Source organism: Helobdella robusta (assembly GCF_000326865.2).
Source record: "Helobdella robusta unplaced genomic scaffold HELROscaffold_36, whole genome shotgun sequence".
Taxonomy (NCBI): Eukaryota; Metazoa; Annelida; class Clitellata; order Rhynchobdellida; family Glossiphoniidae; genus Helobdella; species Helobdella robusta.
Window position 1 is genome coordinate 213,666 of NW_008704742.1, and position 17,619 is coordinate 231,284.

At 31.6% G+C, this 17,619-nt stretch overlaps 3 protein-coding genes across 3 annotated transcripts; all 3 read left to right on the top strand.

The window, feature by feature from the left end:
* Positions 1 to 998: 998 nt before the first annotated feature.
* On the top strand, positions 999 to 2,120 carry HELRODRAFT_175991 (hypothetical protein; the record flags this gene model as incomplete). Its single annotated transcript, XM_009023353.1, has 2 exons — positions 999 to 1,148; positions 1,227 to 2,120. 2 exons carry the CDS (start codon positions 999 to 1,001, stop codon positions 2,118 to 2,120), a joined length of 1,044 nt encoding a protein of 347 aa, XP_009021601.1.
* Positions 2,121 to 9,673: 7,553 nt separating this feature from the next.
* HELRODRAFT_192619 (hypothetical protein) lies at positions 9,674 to 14,373 on the top strand (the record flags this gene model as incomplete). Its single annotated transcript, XM_009023354.1, has 5 exons — positions 9,674 to 9,868; positions 12,969 to 13,059; positions 13,125 to 13,251; positions 13,315 to 13,432; positions 13,503 to 14,373. 5 exons carry the CDS (start codon positions 9,674 to 9,676, stop codon positions 13,608 to 13,610), a joined length of 639 nt encoding a protein of 212 aa, XP_009021602.1. The 3' UTR covers positions 13,611 to 14,373.
* A 685-nt stretch (positions 14,374 to 15,058) lies between these two features.
* Positions 15,059 to 16,281, top strand: HELRODRAFT_175993 (hypothetical protein; the record flags this gene model as incomplete). The annotated part of the gene is made up of 2 exons (XM_009023355.1): positions 15,059 to 15,660; positions 15,747 to 16,281. The coding sequence occupies 2 exons, from the start codon at positions 15,059 to 15,061 to the stop codon at positions 16,279 to 16,281; spliced, it is 1,137 nt and encodes a 378-aa protein (XP_009021603.1).
* Between the last annotated feature and the right edge of the window lie 1,338 nt (positions 16,282 to 17,619).

A 17,619-nucleotide genomic window follows, 5' to 3' on the forward strand; every position in this document is an offset into this window, starting at 1 on the left:
TGTCATAAAGTATTACACATTTTTTGATCTCCCTAAATCTCAAAACATGACAATTTTATAAACAGCCCTAATCGTACATCGCGGAAATAGAGCTTTATAAACTAACTGATTGATTGATCAACTTTTAACTTAAAACAGTGTTTTTGTTTGTAAAAATAGAGTTTTAACAAGAATAGTTTCCGGTCCCCTAAATTCACAACTGCATTAAAGCCTTAATTAGTAGTGATGATCTGGCTGAAAAAGGTTTTCTTTTTATCTTTGTCATATTTTTTTAGTTTTCTTCCAGAAAATTTCCATTTTGCAAAATGATCTCTCGACATTTGATCATTTGATACCGTAGAAAAAAGCGTTAAACAATGGGAAACAACCTAGATTTTAAAAAGTTTACTTTCTAGACTTTAATTCTGCATACTTTTTATTTACATTATCATCTTTCGAATTATGTTTTTTAGAAAAGTATTGCAAATCGTATAATACAGCATTATTTGCGACAATTCAGTTAATGCAACTTTAAAGTCGATATTTATTAACTGAATTCTTGGCGCATTTTGTCAAAATTTAATTTTTCAAAGTTTAAAAAAAACTTCTTCATATCTCATATCTGAAAAATATAGAATGTCGCGAACTATACAAAAAAATCCATAATTAAAAAGGCAGAAGAAAGTCACTAGACCACTGCATGATGAACAAGAAAGAAATTGTAAATTGCTTCGTCTGTATAAAGTTTAAAAATTTTTACAACAAAGTCAATAATGTTAAAAAATTGTTGATGAGACAGGTTAACAAAATTGTTTGGTTGTAAAAACTTTGAGCTGACAAAGTTGTTTCATGGTTGTAAAAATGAGTCATCAAAGTTACTTTTAGGCTATAAATACTTTGCTTGCTTCGATTATCAACCATACATTCGATTGATCTGAATTTGAATCAGTAATTCATACGTCGTATTTTTTCAAACGTTGCAATTTGATAAATTTTAGTAATTTTTTTAAATTTGAAAAATGGCACCAAAAAAAATTTGGAGACCGTTCGCAAACTGCCTTCCTGAAGAAAACCGGCCTCTAGCAGTAGTTAATCCGTTTAAAGTTGATGCAACTGACGATGATGGGGATGACAATATAAATCTCACCGATATTATTGGCTATGAGAATGTCTACTAGGACTACAATTCCACCGACAGTCTTGGATTCCATGATGAACATTTTTATTATGACAACAACAACGCACAGGAAAATTATAACATCAGCCACTTTAATATGAACAATAATGTGAATGCTTACGGAAATGGCCAGATCAATCTCATCCACCCGAACGACTATGAAAATGTCGACAACAATATCATCGGCCTAGATGTTGATCAACATTATCATTTTAACAACGCATATTATCACGATGAGAGTAACTTTAGCTATGCTAATGATCACGAAGATGGTGACAATGAATATGATGATGATGATGATGAAGATGATGAAAATAATGGTAACAATGCTTATCATGATAATGATGGTGATTACACTACTGATGAAAGGAATGATGATGATGATGACGAGAACAACTTTAACAATGCTTATAATGATGAATATGATGAGAATAATAATGATGTGATTAACATTAGTATTGATAATAATCATGAAGATGATGACAATGATGATGACATAGACAGTAATGATGAGAATGATGATGATCAATGTTGTTATGATGATAACACTGAAGATGACAAGTCTGATGAGGATGATGATGAAAATGGGTATGGTGAGGATGATGGTGACAATCACGAAAATATCAACAACAATGATGATCACAGTGATGATGCTGATGATGGTGAGAATGATTACACTAATGATGAAAAAGATGATGAGGAAGATGATGAGGAGAATGACGACGATCACAAGGCTGAAGATGACATAGCGAGTAATGATGAGAATGATGATGATCAATGTGAAGATGATGAAGATGAAAATGACGATGATGATGGTGACGATCACGACTACATCAACAACAGTAATGATCAATCAGCAACTGGAACTGGAGTTTCCAATGGACGTAAAAGAAAACGTAGAGAAGAATACTTTCCATTTACAATCATGGGAATAAGGCCACCAAAAATATGGAGGGAGTTTTGAAAAAGTTGGCAAGCACAACGAAAATGATGAATTGAATATTATTTATGTATATATGTGTAAATAACTTTTTGTTTAACCTCTTGAATGAAAACTTTGCAATTATTCAATTATAAAAAGAATTTTTACATTCTCAATTAATAAACTCGATGGCGAAATAATATCAAGCATTTAGGCTGTAGCAGTATACTGTTTTATATATCTTTTGTATTTTTCAAATAATCAACAGGAAAAACTTAATCACGTGGTATCATACTTATCAAATACAAACAAATGACTCACTGTTATATTATGATTTCATTCAATCAATCATCGTCGTTTTTCCAACATGTAATTGTTGTTTATTGTTTAAAAACACTTTTCGACCAAGAGCAGCTCTCATTTTACTGATATTTTCGCTGTTTACGTATCAATAGATTTGTGGAACATTTCAGGATTATTTTGCAAGTTATTTGTTATTTTAAATATGATTTTAACAACCTAAATGTATAAAAACATGTAGCAAGAGGTTGAGACTAAATTGAGAGAATTTTTGTGGGGGCTTGAGCCCAAAAGTCTCTCCCTGACTTTGCTTTGAAAAATTAAATTTTGACAAAATGCGCCAAGAATTTAGTTAATAAATATCGACTTTAAATTAGTAGTATACCGTTTTGTATATCATTAACTTCCCAATCGCATTAATTACTGAATGTATCTTAAGTTTAGATTCTAAACAAATAGTTTAACAATAAACGATTTTTAAATCAAATTATGTGACCCTATTATTTAAGAAAAACAATAATTCATTAATTGTAACTTGTCTAGATAACATGTTAAACACATCATCCAATGATATCAAATTCAAATAAAAATGATTGCGGGTAATTTCATATAAACAACATGCATGTACTTAACAATAATGGAAAGCTGTGATGTTTTGTATTTACCTTTTGGGTTCTAGGGTCATATAAGATGCCGTTGAAAATGGAAAACTAAAAAATTAAAGAGACTACAAAGAATAGCCTCAAAATGACGACTGACTGTACGCAAAATATATAAACAAGTTAAAACTACGATTTACCAACAGTACGTACAGAAGAATTAAAAGAATGGCAATATTTATGACAACATGACAATATTTATGATGCAAAAAGGTGGACCTGAAAAAACTTATAAAAAGCTGCCGGTAAAAGATGTCACGCTTTTTTGCGTTCTTCTTGTTTCCCCACCCCCCCCCCCCCTTGTCCGAACTATAATGAATTATTGAACACCCCAATCCCCATGTAAATATGTCATGTTTCAATATAGTCATGCAAATTATCAATATCACAAATGGCGGTTGATAACAAAAAGCAACCACATTTGATAGGGAAGAGTGTAGATAAACACATTCATAACTTTATTAATATAATGAAAAAGAAACAAAAATAAAGCATATAAAGCAAATCAATATTGATTTCTTCCAAAAAATTTGCCAAATGATCTCTCGACATTTGCTACCTTAGAAAAAACCGTAAAACAATGGGAAACAAACTAGAATTTGAAAAAATTACTTTCTTAACTTATTTTCAAGATGTAATTCTGCATACATTTTATTTACATTATCATCAATTATTTTTTGGAAAAGTACTACAAACAGAACTTGGATTTCAAAAATCGTATAATACAGCATTATTTGCGACAATTCAATTAATGCAAATTTAAAGTCGATCATCATAATACTATTTATATTTTATATAATCAAACCAATTAAAACAAAACATAATTTTTATTATTCGCTATAATTTATTACCCTATTTATAGTCAATTTACTGTAAAAACCGAGAAAATCCATTAAAACTCACTTCGACTCTGTAAAAACAATAAAATATCAAAATTAACAAAGTTCGGTGTGCTGTCTATCAATCTGAAAAAATAATTTAGCGCGTTTTCCCCTGCTCTACCTAAAGTCAAACACATATATATGAAATGATTATATGGTGATATCATTTTCTAGCTATATCCTACTTATAACGACTTTTACCTGCACGATTTATAAATTGTTCAATAAATTATGGCGTATCTGAAAATGTATCAACAATCAATTAAAAATGTTGAAACAAAAATCAAAAGTTTCAATTAACTTTTCTTGTAACAGAAAAGCCAATGTTTTGTAAAAAGTATTGTTTCCGTTCATTGTCGTCAGAACTTGAGGTAACTTTTGGAATTTTCTCAAAAAATTGTTGATCTAAACGACCTCGCTGTCAGTGTAATAATGGCCTCCATCGACTTCTGAATCGACTTTAACCTTGCTGCCGACATCAGGACGACAGGTAGCATTGACAAGAAAAGATTGATTGCTGGAGTAACATGTGCAATAAAATGTATGTTCATTCAAACTTCTGTTCATCCAAATCATCTCACACTCATTTTAATCGGCCTCGCAGTTTTTGGACGAGTCATCATTATGAACCTCAGTTCTCCTCTTCATGTAGGAACAGGGCTGAGTGTTAAAGTCTTCAATCCATTGTTAAAGTCTTCAATCCGTAGAATCACTTGGCGTTGAAATGTAACACCTGACCTTGCCTTTCGTAAACGTTCGAAAGCATTTGAGGAGCAGGTAGTTTGTACCAGTTTGCATGTAGATTTTTATTTTTCTTGTTCACATTTTCTCTAAATTGTCCGACAATTGTAATAATCATTTTATCATTCATACAATTTTATCGACGCTGCAGTGATATGTTGAAAAAATTGTTCTTGTTTCACATAACTTTTAAAGTTATTTTATATTTAATATGTCTAAAATGTTATTGAATTTCAACTGCCCGTGCACGCTTGGGAGGCTCGAAATGATGCTAGAACAAGTGACGCAGTGTTAATTACTCGACCATCGATCACATGATCAACAAAGATTAAAATTTTTATAGTGATAGATTTCATCAGCCTATTAATTTTTTTCAACAGTCTGATAAATTTTATTTTTCGAAGAAATTATTTTTTTTAATCAATTATTCACAACTATTTCCAATTCATTCATGGATTTGAAATGTTATTATAAATTTGTTAACCAAAAAGTTAGAATGAGGTTTTTAAGCAATAAATTTAATGATTGTTAATTTAAAATATTTAAAAAAGCCTAGCGGAAAAATTTCGAATATATTTATTATTATTTTTGAATGTTTCAATTTGTCTATCAAAATGTTCTTGAGGTTTAAAGAGTATTTTGTTGATTTGTATTCTCTAGATTTAGAAAAGTTCAATATGTTAACTGCAGTAATAGCAATTCTGGGACGAAGTGATTTGAAGAGAGCCGATACTGAGCGGTAGTTGCCTCAGATCTGCATAGATCAATACACCAGCACCTGCTAAAATTATCGATTGTATATTGTTAGGTCGTTATGTATAATCATTTAGGAGGGTCTGTGTTAAAACACTCCGGACAAAAACTCTTTGAACGTAAAACCTCTCGGACAAAAACAAAGCTTTAGTCAAATTAAAAACATATGAATTCTTTTATTTGAAATAAAAATAGCAAAAACGGATATCAGCTAACCAACCGTTTATTATATAGAATAATTCGGAAATTTTTGACTCTAATAAAATTGTCAACATGATTGATTTGGTTCGGAATAATTTGGTTCCAAACGTTTGTACCAACACGGAAAGGCTATTGGTTGGAAAAAGTGTGATCTCGTTCGTTCGATGTGGAAAACAGCTGTTTATATTGTCTGATAATTTTTAACAGTGTTTTCGTTTACAATAATCATTAAAACGTAGGTTACATGTTATGCATGATATGTAAACAAAATGGCAATACATGAAAATTTCATTTGCCTAATTGATAAGATGTTTAACTTATTTATTGTTTTAATGTTGAAAATATGTTTGACTTTATTCACATTTTTTGAAAATTTGTTCATTTTTCTTTATAATTTCTAGATCTTTTCAAATATTATAGATTTATTTTCAGACCATGATTTATTATTTTGAAAGGTGAAGCTCAAGAGCTTGATTAAATCTGATTTACTCACAAGAATGTTACCAAAACTTACTTTCAAATCCGTTATACTTTTTGACTTAACATTTTTGAACCAATGATTGCATAGCAAGTTTAGTTCAATCGTAAATGGTCTATTTTAGAAATTTTTCCCAACTTAATTTTAAAAAAATTCGATAGGTTCTTTGAAGTGCACTTTTGCAGTTTTTAATATTCGACGGTTAGTAGTGGTTTTGCGGAAAAAGTTTTTTTTATATTTGTTCTATTTTTAGTTTTTCAGATAATTTCCATTTTGCAAAATAATCTCTCAACATTTGCATACTTTTTCTTTGGAGCACTCCTTAAAGGCTGCCACGCTTTTTTAACATTTTTTTGACCCCCCATGTCACAAACTGTCACAAATCGACCAACCCCCCAATAAACAAGCATGCCACAAAACTTTACCCCCCCCCATCTCTTAGTGAAGATTCATTAAACAATGTAATTGTTCCATGCATTTCATTTTTTATTGAAATCAAAATAACGAATGACAAGTTTATATGACGATAGTTTGATATCTAAATGATTTACCGCAGTTAAAATATAACGAATTAATATGAAAGATCACGAATTGCTTTCCTCCCAAATGCTGGCCAGGTGCTGTGAAACTGAAACCAACGGAATCCATGGGCTTTCTTCTTTTGGTATATTTGGCAACTCAATGTTGGTTGTGTCCACGTCATCTTCATTCAGTCATTCAACATCTTCGTTTTCTTCGAATGCAACTACTCCCATAAGTTCCCTCTGACATCTAGCAGCAACTCTGACTGGTTTAACTGGTTTATTATGCTGAAATAAAGATGTTTTGTGAATTACATGATGCCTTTTTGCCATCACAATTGAAGCATTATATAACCCACATATTTCGCAGATGCGGTTTTTAAAAGAACCTAGAACAGAAAGGCAAAATGCATCATATGGGAGCTGTGAAAACTGGGGCAAGCTGTTTGGAAGGGCTATTTTATTTTTCAACATAAGACTAACAAATAGATTTGGAAAATTAAAAAAAAACGTCACACTTGCGTTTACCCCCTACCCCTTGTTACAAAGTTTTGCAAATATTTTGACCCCCCCCCTTGAAGCGTGACATCTTTTATGGACGGCCCCTATAATGAAATGAATAATAAATAAGATGAAATAATGAAGTAGATAATCAATGAAAATTAAGATTAAAATAATATTATTAAAACAAACTTAAATTTAATAAACGTAATTGTGATACATAAAAGATAATTGAAAAAACTAAAGTATAAGATTAAAATAATATTACTAAAATAAAATAAAATAAATGTAAATGAAATATATAATAAATGATAAAATAATAAGATAGATTGAAATAATATTAATAGACGAAATATAATTAAATAAAATAACATGTAAAGTAAAATTAATATGGTTATCTAGATCGCACTGTCAATCCTGGATATCAACGAAACAGCAGCGTTGGTGATAGGACGACGAGTCAGATGGTCTGTGTTGAATAGGTGCACGTCCTTTGGAGCTGGTTGAAACACGAAACATGGCCGTCCAGGTGGATTAGCATCCGTAATGATAGTCATGTGTTGTGGGATGTCGTGGCGGTACCGTGAATAAAGTCGGAGGCTATGGAGGGTAGTGTTTGTTTATTGTATGCTTACTGTTGTAGATGTACAAGGCTTCTTTGATTTTGAGACGAGTCGGGAATACGGGTATTACTAATATTCTAGTATTGGCATCAAGCATAGCTCTTGTCAGCAGTAAGCCATGAACATCTTGCATATGGTTTTTAATTAATAACACCATTCAGAAGGTGCATTGTAAGTTTTCTGAATAGAGTTGTACGTGTATGCCCAACATAATTTTCCACAACACTGTGTGGTGTAGGACATGTGAAGTTGTTTTTAATTGCGAGGTTAGATGTTCTACACGTTTTATAATAAATGGCAAACTTAAGTTGATGGTCGTCGTTCGACATTTGATTTGACGATATTCCTGAGTTTGAACTTCATCAACTTTATAATTGTCGTGCATTTTGTTTTTTTTAAATATTGATACTCAACTCATGTTTTTGTTGAATAGGTAAAGTTTGTTTAGCGAGTGCCGAAACATCGATTTTGTTAATATATTTGCGGATAATATCGTCAATTAATCTATTGGGATAATTATTGTTGACTAAGAATTGTTTAATGCTGGTCAGTTCATAATTAAATATAGTATTATTTGATAAAATTATATATGCCCGATGTACAAAGTTATAAACAACGTTGTATTTATACTTGTCCTGGCAATCTAAATTATAGTTAAGCGCCTGACCACGTACGGGCAGTGGTGGAGTCAGTACATCATGGACCAATATAGTAAGCAAAGAAATTAAAAAAAAACATTGATGTAATTAACGTTGAAGTCAAGAATGTGCAAAAAAAGTTGAATGATGCGACAGATATCAAGGAGAGAAAAAAAATTTGGTGCTTTTTAGACTTGCTGAAGGAGACGACGACAAAGAACGTGTTATGGAGATTTTTAATCACTTGACTCGAAACGAAGTTGCCAAGAAAGCAGTTGTTAAATTACCGAGACTAGGAAAAAAACAAGAAAAATTAAACAGACCGTTATTGATTAGTCTTGATGGTGTTAAGTCGAAAAACTTAATAATGGATAATTTATCACGAAATCGTTGGATGATGTCCTAAAAGGTGTTTGGCTTAGCCATGACCTATCAAATGATCAGAGAGATAAGTTGAAAAAGTTGATCAATGATGCAAAAAAGCAGGAATCTGTAAGCGGTAATTTTTTATTCAGAGTGAGGGGACCTCCGGGAAGATGGAAAATAGTCAAGTTTCGAAGGGATCAAAAACTGAAAGAAAAAGTTTGATTGAATGAGATGGCACTGATGGTAGCGTTGATGATATTGATTTTGATGGAGTAAACGTTGAAAGTTGTTTTAGATATGCAAATAATAAAAGCTATTATGGTAAGTGTCAATATAAAATCTCAAGTCTTGATGTGTGTGGTGAAGGGGGTTGTAACAATAAAAATGCAATAGGTGAATTTCAGTATGTTGAGGATGATAAAATCAACGAAAGTTTTAATGATGCATCTGGTAAAGGTAAGCCTGCTAAAATTGGAAATGAGTAGCGATCGGTGGTTCTGGAAGTTTTAAATATCAGATCTATAATAACAAAATTCAGCTCTATTTATGGTTTGATTCACGAAGGCCTGGACATCTTTGTTTTGACGGAGAGCTGGCATGGTTCGGCAGATAATATTTCCATTGGGTTATCAATGCCACCTGGCTATCAGTTTGTAAACCGTTTAAGATCGCACGACCCACACCATGGAAGTTTAATCATTTTTTTTCCGATCAATTTTTAGATATAAAAAGATCACTCTGCCACTGGTTACTGCTTTCGAGGTTCTGGCGGTGAAACCTAAAATTAATGAATTAGATTATATCCTACTGGCAATTTACAGACCTGGATCTGAACAACTAACGACATCATTTTTTGATGAACTGATTTCAGTCTTAAAATGTGTTACAATCATTAGTTCCCGTATTTTAATAGCGGGAGATTTTAACATTCAAATGGAGAGGTCGAACAATCCAAACGTTGTTAATTTACGTAAAATATTTGAAATGTTTCAGTTGATCAACCACATAGATGAACCAACGCATATTCTAGAAGGAACGCTCGATCTGATTGTGATGTCACACAATATAGCGGTAGGTGAAGCAAAGGTTTATCCTAGTGGAATCTATTCTAATCATGGTCTGGTACAGGTTAGTTTATCTTGACAAAGTCTCTGAAAGTAAAAAGATTGATCCGACTCTGAAATCGTTTTGATGAGAAAGCTTTCGCTGAGCAGTTACTTGAGTCTCCAGTTTCCAGACCGTGTAAAACGGATGATGTAAATGCAGAATTTGGTTTATTCAGTGACGAGGTAAAGAGAATTGTTGATAGGGTTGTTCCTCTTGTACTGGTGCTGCCTGGGCGCCATCATGTTGCACCGTGGTTTGATGATGATTGCAAGGCTTCAAAACGGAAATCTAAAAAAAAAGAAAGAATTTTTAGAAAAAGTCGTAAATTGTCTGATAAAAATGAATGGATATTGGCCCTTAAAGAAAAAACTGAAATTTATTCAAACAAACGTAAAGTATATTGGAAGAAAGTTGTCAATGAAAACAGTAAAACTCCAAAAAGCTTGTGGAGGGTGGTTAATAAAATTTTTCTAAACAGTTACAGTGAAGACACTAAACGCGAATTCAATGATTTCAATGCTGGCCAGTTCGTGACCTTCTTTAATGAAAAAATTAAAGTGATAAAACAGGGGGGGATTGACACTGAAAATCAATCTTGTCTTAACAGCGATGATTATGGATGTCAGCAGTTGTTTTCGACATTTCGGGCGGTGTCTGAGGGTGATGTCAGGAAAGAAGTGCTTCATTCACCTACAAAGTCCTGTCAACTAAATATTTTACCAACGCGTTTTTTTAAAAACATTTTGAATTGTTTTGTCTATTTATAACTAGTTTGATAAACCTGTGCATGAGGGTAGGTTGCTTCTCCACACCTTGTAAAAATGCAATTGTTGTGCCGTTGTTGAAAAAAAGTAATGCAGATCCAGGTGACGTCAGTAATTATCGACCAGTCAGTAATCTTTCATTTATATCAAAACTCATTGAAAGAATGGTGTCGAGACAATTGCTTGCTCATTTGAATGATAATAATCTCATGCCTGCACATCAATCCGGTTTTAGACGATTTCACTCCACTGAAACTGCCCTGCTACATGTACTCTCAGGGGTTTATGCTGAGATGGATGCTCAAAACATTTCCTTGTTGGCATTTTTGGACATGAACTCGGCTTTCGATTGTGTCAATCATGAAATATTACTTCTCAGGCTGCATCAAAATTTTGGAATATCTGGGGAAATAATAGATTGGCTCAGAAGCTACTTGATTGGCCGAACACAGCAGGTTTCGTTCAACGGGAGTTTGTCCTACGTCAGTGTGGTTCGCTCTGGTGTACCGCAAGGATCTGTTTTGGGTCCTTTATTGTTTCTGCTTTATGCATCTGATGTGCTGAAGATAATTGATTCATATGATTTTAAAAGCCATGCATATGCAGACGACATTCAAATTATGTTATCAAGTAAACCGAAGTTATTTCAAGACGAGATTACGAGATTCATTGAATGTATGTCGGAGGTTAATCTGTGGATGTCGAGAAATGAATTGAAGCTTAACCAGGATAAAACAAAATTTCTTCCTATTGGTACCTGGCAGCAGTTGGCAGACTTGGATATAAATTCAGTTGTTATGAATGATAAAAAAATAGATTTCCGTAAAGCAGTGTCGAATCTAGGTTATATAATTGATTCAAACCTAACAATAAAATCTCATTTTAAAATGATCTCTATATCATGCTTGGCACAGATTAGAAGAATGAAACAAATTCGAGAATCACTTGATAAAGACGCAATGCAGACTCTGGCGCACGCGTTGGTGCACTCACGTGTCGATTATTGCAATAGTTTATTTTATGGACTTCCGGCTAGATCCATCAAAATTCTGCAATCGATACAAAACCATACTGCCTGGATTGTGCCTGGATGTCGATGGTATGATCATGCCACACCGATCCTGAAAAATTTGCATTGGATGCCCATAAATAAAAGAATTGTTTTTAAAATCTCTGTCACAGTTTTCAAATCAATAAATGGTCTGGCTTCAAAATATTTATCAGATAAACGGAAATTAAAAACGTCGATCGCATCTGGTGTGCGTCTGAGGTCTGACGATTCGAACATTCTTGTGGTTCCTCATAGACAGCTAAAGGTTGGATCGCGTGATTTTGCTGTGTCAGGGCCCTGTCGTATGGAACGGCTTGCCGTCAACCCTCAGAATGCCTGGAATGAACAATGCTGAATTTAAAAGACAATTAAAGACATACCTTTTTTTATTATAGTTCATCTTTTTTCATTCTTGCTATTTTGTTATTAATATTAGTTATAATTTGATAACGTTTGTGAAAACTGCTATAACGAACGCTATATTAGGTTTTCTCTTAATAAAAAAAAATAATATAAATATATATATATACATATATATGTTTATGTACATATGTGTTTGTATGTGTGTTTGAGTTGAATTGTGTGTGTGTGTGTGTGTATGTGTGTGTGTGTGTGTGTGTGTGTGTGTGTGTGTGTGTGTGTGTGTGTGTGTGTGTGAGTGGCTTGTTTGTACGATTAATAATATTCTTTAAATACATTCACTAAAATGCTTTCGACGCTTTCAATATTTAGTTATGGTAAACGTTCTGAACTCCATCCACAATTTATTTTTTTTTTCTGTGCTTCCTTATTTTGTAGAATTAAAATTGTTATGATTATCTGTTACTTAAAAATAATTGCATACACAAAATTGCTCAATACATAATATATTCTCATTTTTTCAAACGCAAAAGATGTGGTACTAATTATTTCATCCACATCTAAATATATCACACGCATTTCAAGGTCGAGTTGTATACCGTGGCATACATTTATGAAATGATTTCGTAACAAATGGTATAAAAATAAAAATAATGTATCGGGCACTTTCTATGTAGTTTACGAATTTTCAATTCATTTTTAAATGTCAAAAGCGTTTTTAACGCAAAACACCACATATATGAATATATTTATTAAATTTATGACAGTGAAAATAAATTCAACGCAATAACGTCTGCAACTTGGACCCGCACTTCGACTTGTTAATTTAATAAGGCAGTCAGGCTATAAGTTAAAGTTACATTGCAAATTGTTTCAAAAGTTAGTGGTGATTAGAATTTATCAATGTAAATATTAAAAAAACGATAACACTAAATATGTTTTTCAGATGACCAAATTATTTCAATTCATATACGTCGGTGCATTTATATGCGGTCTAGGACGCAGCGATATAACAAGTTGTGATCCATATTCGTATTGTTAGTTTTTAGTGAACATTTATTTTAAAGGCATTGAAACATTTGCGTTGTCATCAAACTTTTAGGCGAAGGAACGAAATTTCCCAACAAAGTACCACTGGCAGCTCGGTTAATAAACTGTGATCTGGTACCGGACCCTAGGGATAGATGCTGTCTTCCCCAGGCTAAACATGTCGTTTGTTATGGAATAACGTGAGTTTTGTTCTTTCACGCTATTCTCTGCATAAATTAACAAATATTATTAAAACTACAAAGAGTTGACGGACAGTACCTGAGCTATGATGTAGAGAGCTACCCGAAAACCACAGATTTCAGCGCTTTGTGCGCAGCGATGGCACGATCTCAGGGCCACACGCCTGGCAAACACAGCAGTGTAAGTGTTTTTACAACTTCCTTATAAAAACTATATAAAAAAATTCAACCGTTACTGTTTAATTTGGTAGGCTATCTTAGCGAATGGAGGAGGAGATCTTGTCTGGAGGTATGGAGAATGGGCAGAAGTCCAGTCTGGAGAACAACGCATCAAAAATCTTGCCTGTGAAATTGTTTGACCATCATAATTTTATTGACAATGTCAGTTTTATAAACGTTCGATTTTAAAATCTAATCAACAAATATTTTTAAATACTTAGATATATAAAAGTATATTGTAAGATTTTTGCAGGGTTATAATGCGAATATTTAACATTTAGACATTAAATGTTAACATTGTTAGATGGGAATGTTTAAACGATAATATCATCATTGACTCTGAAAAACTCCTTCGCTACTGAGACTCAGATTTTAAGACGTGGATAAAAATGATACTGGTAATTATTTATGTTTGCATTTGCCTCAAACTTTCAAATTCAACTGTCATTACATTATTTTAGCCCACATTTTGATCTAATTTTATGAAAAATTGAATCATGTATGCCTATGGTCCTTCTCTGTGTCAATGCATTTCGGTTTACGTGCATAGGCGAAAACTTTTACAAAATACAAAAAGTAAAAAAATGGAATGATAATGATAATTTTTTTAAATAAATAAGTAAAATATTTTTGGATTGTTGATGCTGCTGAATAAATAAGTCGGAAAATGTTTACATTTATAACTAACTCTAAAAGTATATGAATTAAACTAGTTGAAAATTGTTAAGTTTGCGGGGTAAGAATTTTGACTACAATGATTTTGTACTAGATTAGAAAAACATTTGGATAATTCTTATTTCAAGTTAGACAACGTGATTAAATTAAGCCAATTAATACCCATCACCTGAGTCCCTTGCCATGTTACTTATATTATTTACTTAATCAAATATATTCAATTTTGTCCTATTTGTCTAATTTTTATGACTAAAAAATACGTATATGCATGACAATTAACTGTTTCCTGAGTTTAAGTATATATTAAGTAAACATATATATATATATCATATATTGTTAGATTATATATCATATATGTCTATATATCATATAGACAATGATATATATATATATCATATGATGATTCATTTGGAATCGAAATATGGCTTTATTTGGAGCATAAATTCGGAAAATAAGTTTATTTTGAATTTTAATAAACTAAACGTTTTCCAAATAACTTTAGTGAGAAAAAACGAACTACAAACATATTAACGCCAAACATTCGGTAGAATTTAAAGAATATTTTATATTATATGTAAATTATATTTCATATAATTATCTATGTATTTCTATTCTGTTCTTGTAAATTAGGTTTCATTACTTTGGTATCATCTTATATATAAATGCAAATAGCACGTGGTCATATTTTATTATTGCACGTGGTAATACTTTATTATTGTTGGCTTTGTAAACGATCCTGGAATTTAATTTTTCTATTTTAGGTTGGTTATTCATTTATAATTTCTGTAATATTTCATATTGTTTCAATTGATTTTATTTATGTTCTTTATTCACTCATTTGGATTTTCTATTTTAGATTAATAAATCAGGTTATTCGAAAGCAAACTTATAAATTAAATTCCAAAAAAAGAAGATGGCTTCAATAACCAGTAAGTTGTATTTTCATATTATTAAAAGAAATAATGACGAATTTGAATTAGCGGGCATATCGGAAAATGAAGAAACATGGTATGTCTTACCTGAAGAGATGAAAGATTTAAGTTTGCACGAAGCTCTATCTACGAAGCGAGCAATAATAAATACAATTAATTATATCAAACCTATCAACGGTTATCGCAAAATTTGCATCAAACTCGATGATGAATTGAGAAAAGATTATTACGACGAAGACGAAAATCTATGTTTTTTAGATAATATGTTAGAAGAAAAAATTATTGATAATAAACATAGAAATGAACCAGATGACAATTTTTTAAATGAACAAATTAAGGAATTAGAAGCTAAGCTAAGTCTGAATGATAACTTTAAGCTGCAAGACGTTGAAAAAAAATTTATTCTGGAAAAATTCAACAAAAAGCAAAACCCTACTGAATGGATAGAGAAATTTGAAAATGAATGTAGAAGGCATAAAATACTGAATCCTACTAATGTCATAGAAGCATTACGCTTTTTTTTATCTGGGTCACCGGAAGATTGGTACGAATCAAATTTAAAAAAGATCGGCTTAACTAATTGGTCAGAATGGAGAAAGTCCTTTCTGACCATTTTTGCAGATAGAGGTTGGAAAAAAATAAGAACCGCATATAATTACAAATATTTAGGTGGTTCTTTAATAGACTATGTCTTAGCGAAGGAAAACCTATGTTTGAAATTGAAATGTCGAGAATAAACATGATCGTTATGGGCCTTCCTGTAGAAATACAAAACCAGCTTGATAAAGAAGAAATAACGACCATTGAGAAACTGTTCAAAGAACTAACAAAAATTGATGAAAATGTTTCTAACATCAAGCCAAAATATGACAATAAATTTTTAAGTAATGAAATATCATACAATACGGACGTCAAGACAAAGCAACTTTATCAACACAAACAGAGATATGAAAATGTAGACAAAGAAATTTCGGTACCAAAATACAAAGTAGAAGCAAAGACACATAACACTCTAAATAAACAAAATCAAAGACATGAAAATAACGCTCTAAATAAAGAAAATTTTGTTAGACCAAATTTTAAGAAGAATATTAATACCACAGCAAATAAACCATGTTTTATGTGTGAAGAATTGGGCTGGAAAAATCGATATCATCCAACAAATGAATGTAGAAATAAGACTCTTTACTCATCAAAAAGATAAATTAATATTCATGACACTAACTACCAAACAGATGACGAAGCACATATGATGAAAATTGAAATTGACAAGAAATCTTTAAACTAGAAAGCCCGGGAAAATTGAATGCACTGATAAGAGTAAACGTAATAATCGATAATAAATTAAAAGTTAAAGCGGTTTATGATAGTGGATCAAATATAAGTCTAATAAATAGGAAAATCATAGATATTTTAAAACTAGGCCTAATGAATAATAAAAGTACAAAACCATCAGTGGGCTCAATTTTAGTTCGGCCCGGGCAAATATAGTTGTTAAGGTTGGTAATTTAACGGATAATTTAAATACATACGTAGTCAAAAATAATAATTTTTCCTATAACCTATTACTGGGTCTAGATGCAATAAAAAAGTTCAAACTAATTCAAGATGAAAATTTTAACATTCTACAAAGAATTAATAAAAACAAGATCATCAAAATAGAAGAAAGATAAGATGAATAACAATCACAACATGGTTAAATCATATGAACTGACTGACAACCAATTTTATCTACAAAAGGCAGAAAAAAATAATTTAATTAAAATTTCAGAAGTCAATTTTAATGAAAATATGAATAAGACAATGTGTGAAAATTTTGACTACATTGAAGATGAAAATAGAAGAAAAGATATTTTAAATTTAATAAACAAGTACAAACATATGTTTGCAAAAGATAAATATGATGTAGGAAAAGTGAAGTCGAAAGAAGCAGAAATAAAATTAACCAGAGATGAATATGTAACAGCAAGACCATATAAATGTTCCATAGTTGATGAAGAGGAACTCAAGTCAAGAAGTTATTAGAAGCTGATTTAATTGAAGAATCAGAATCCCCTTATGCCTCGCCAGTAACTCTTGCTTTTAAAAAAGATGATGGTCGTCGGACAAGACTTTGCATTGATTTCAGACAATTAAATAAATTAGTAGTTCCTGAATGCTATCCATTCCCTACTATTAATGATGTCATAGATAAAGTACCAAATTGCAAATATTTCACTGTACTTGATATAAATTCTGCGTTTTGGTGTATATTATTAAAAAAGGAAGAGAGAGAAAAGACTTCATTTATCACTAAGTATGGAAAATTCATGTTTAAGGTTTTACTCTTTGGTCTTAAAAATTCTCCAGCAATTTTTCAACGTATTCTATCCAATATCATAAGAAGAAATAATCTGGACAATTTTTGCATTAACTATATTGATGACATACTTATATTTTCACGCTCTTGGGAAGAACACATTATTCATATTGAAGAGACCCTACAAATTATCACAGAAGAAGGTTTTAAATTAAAATTAGAAAAATGTAAGTTCGCTGCTAA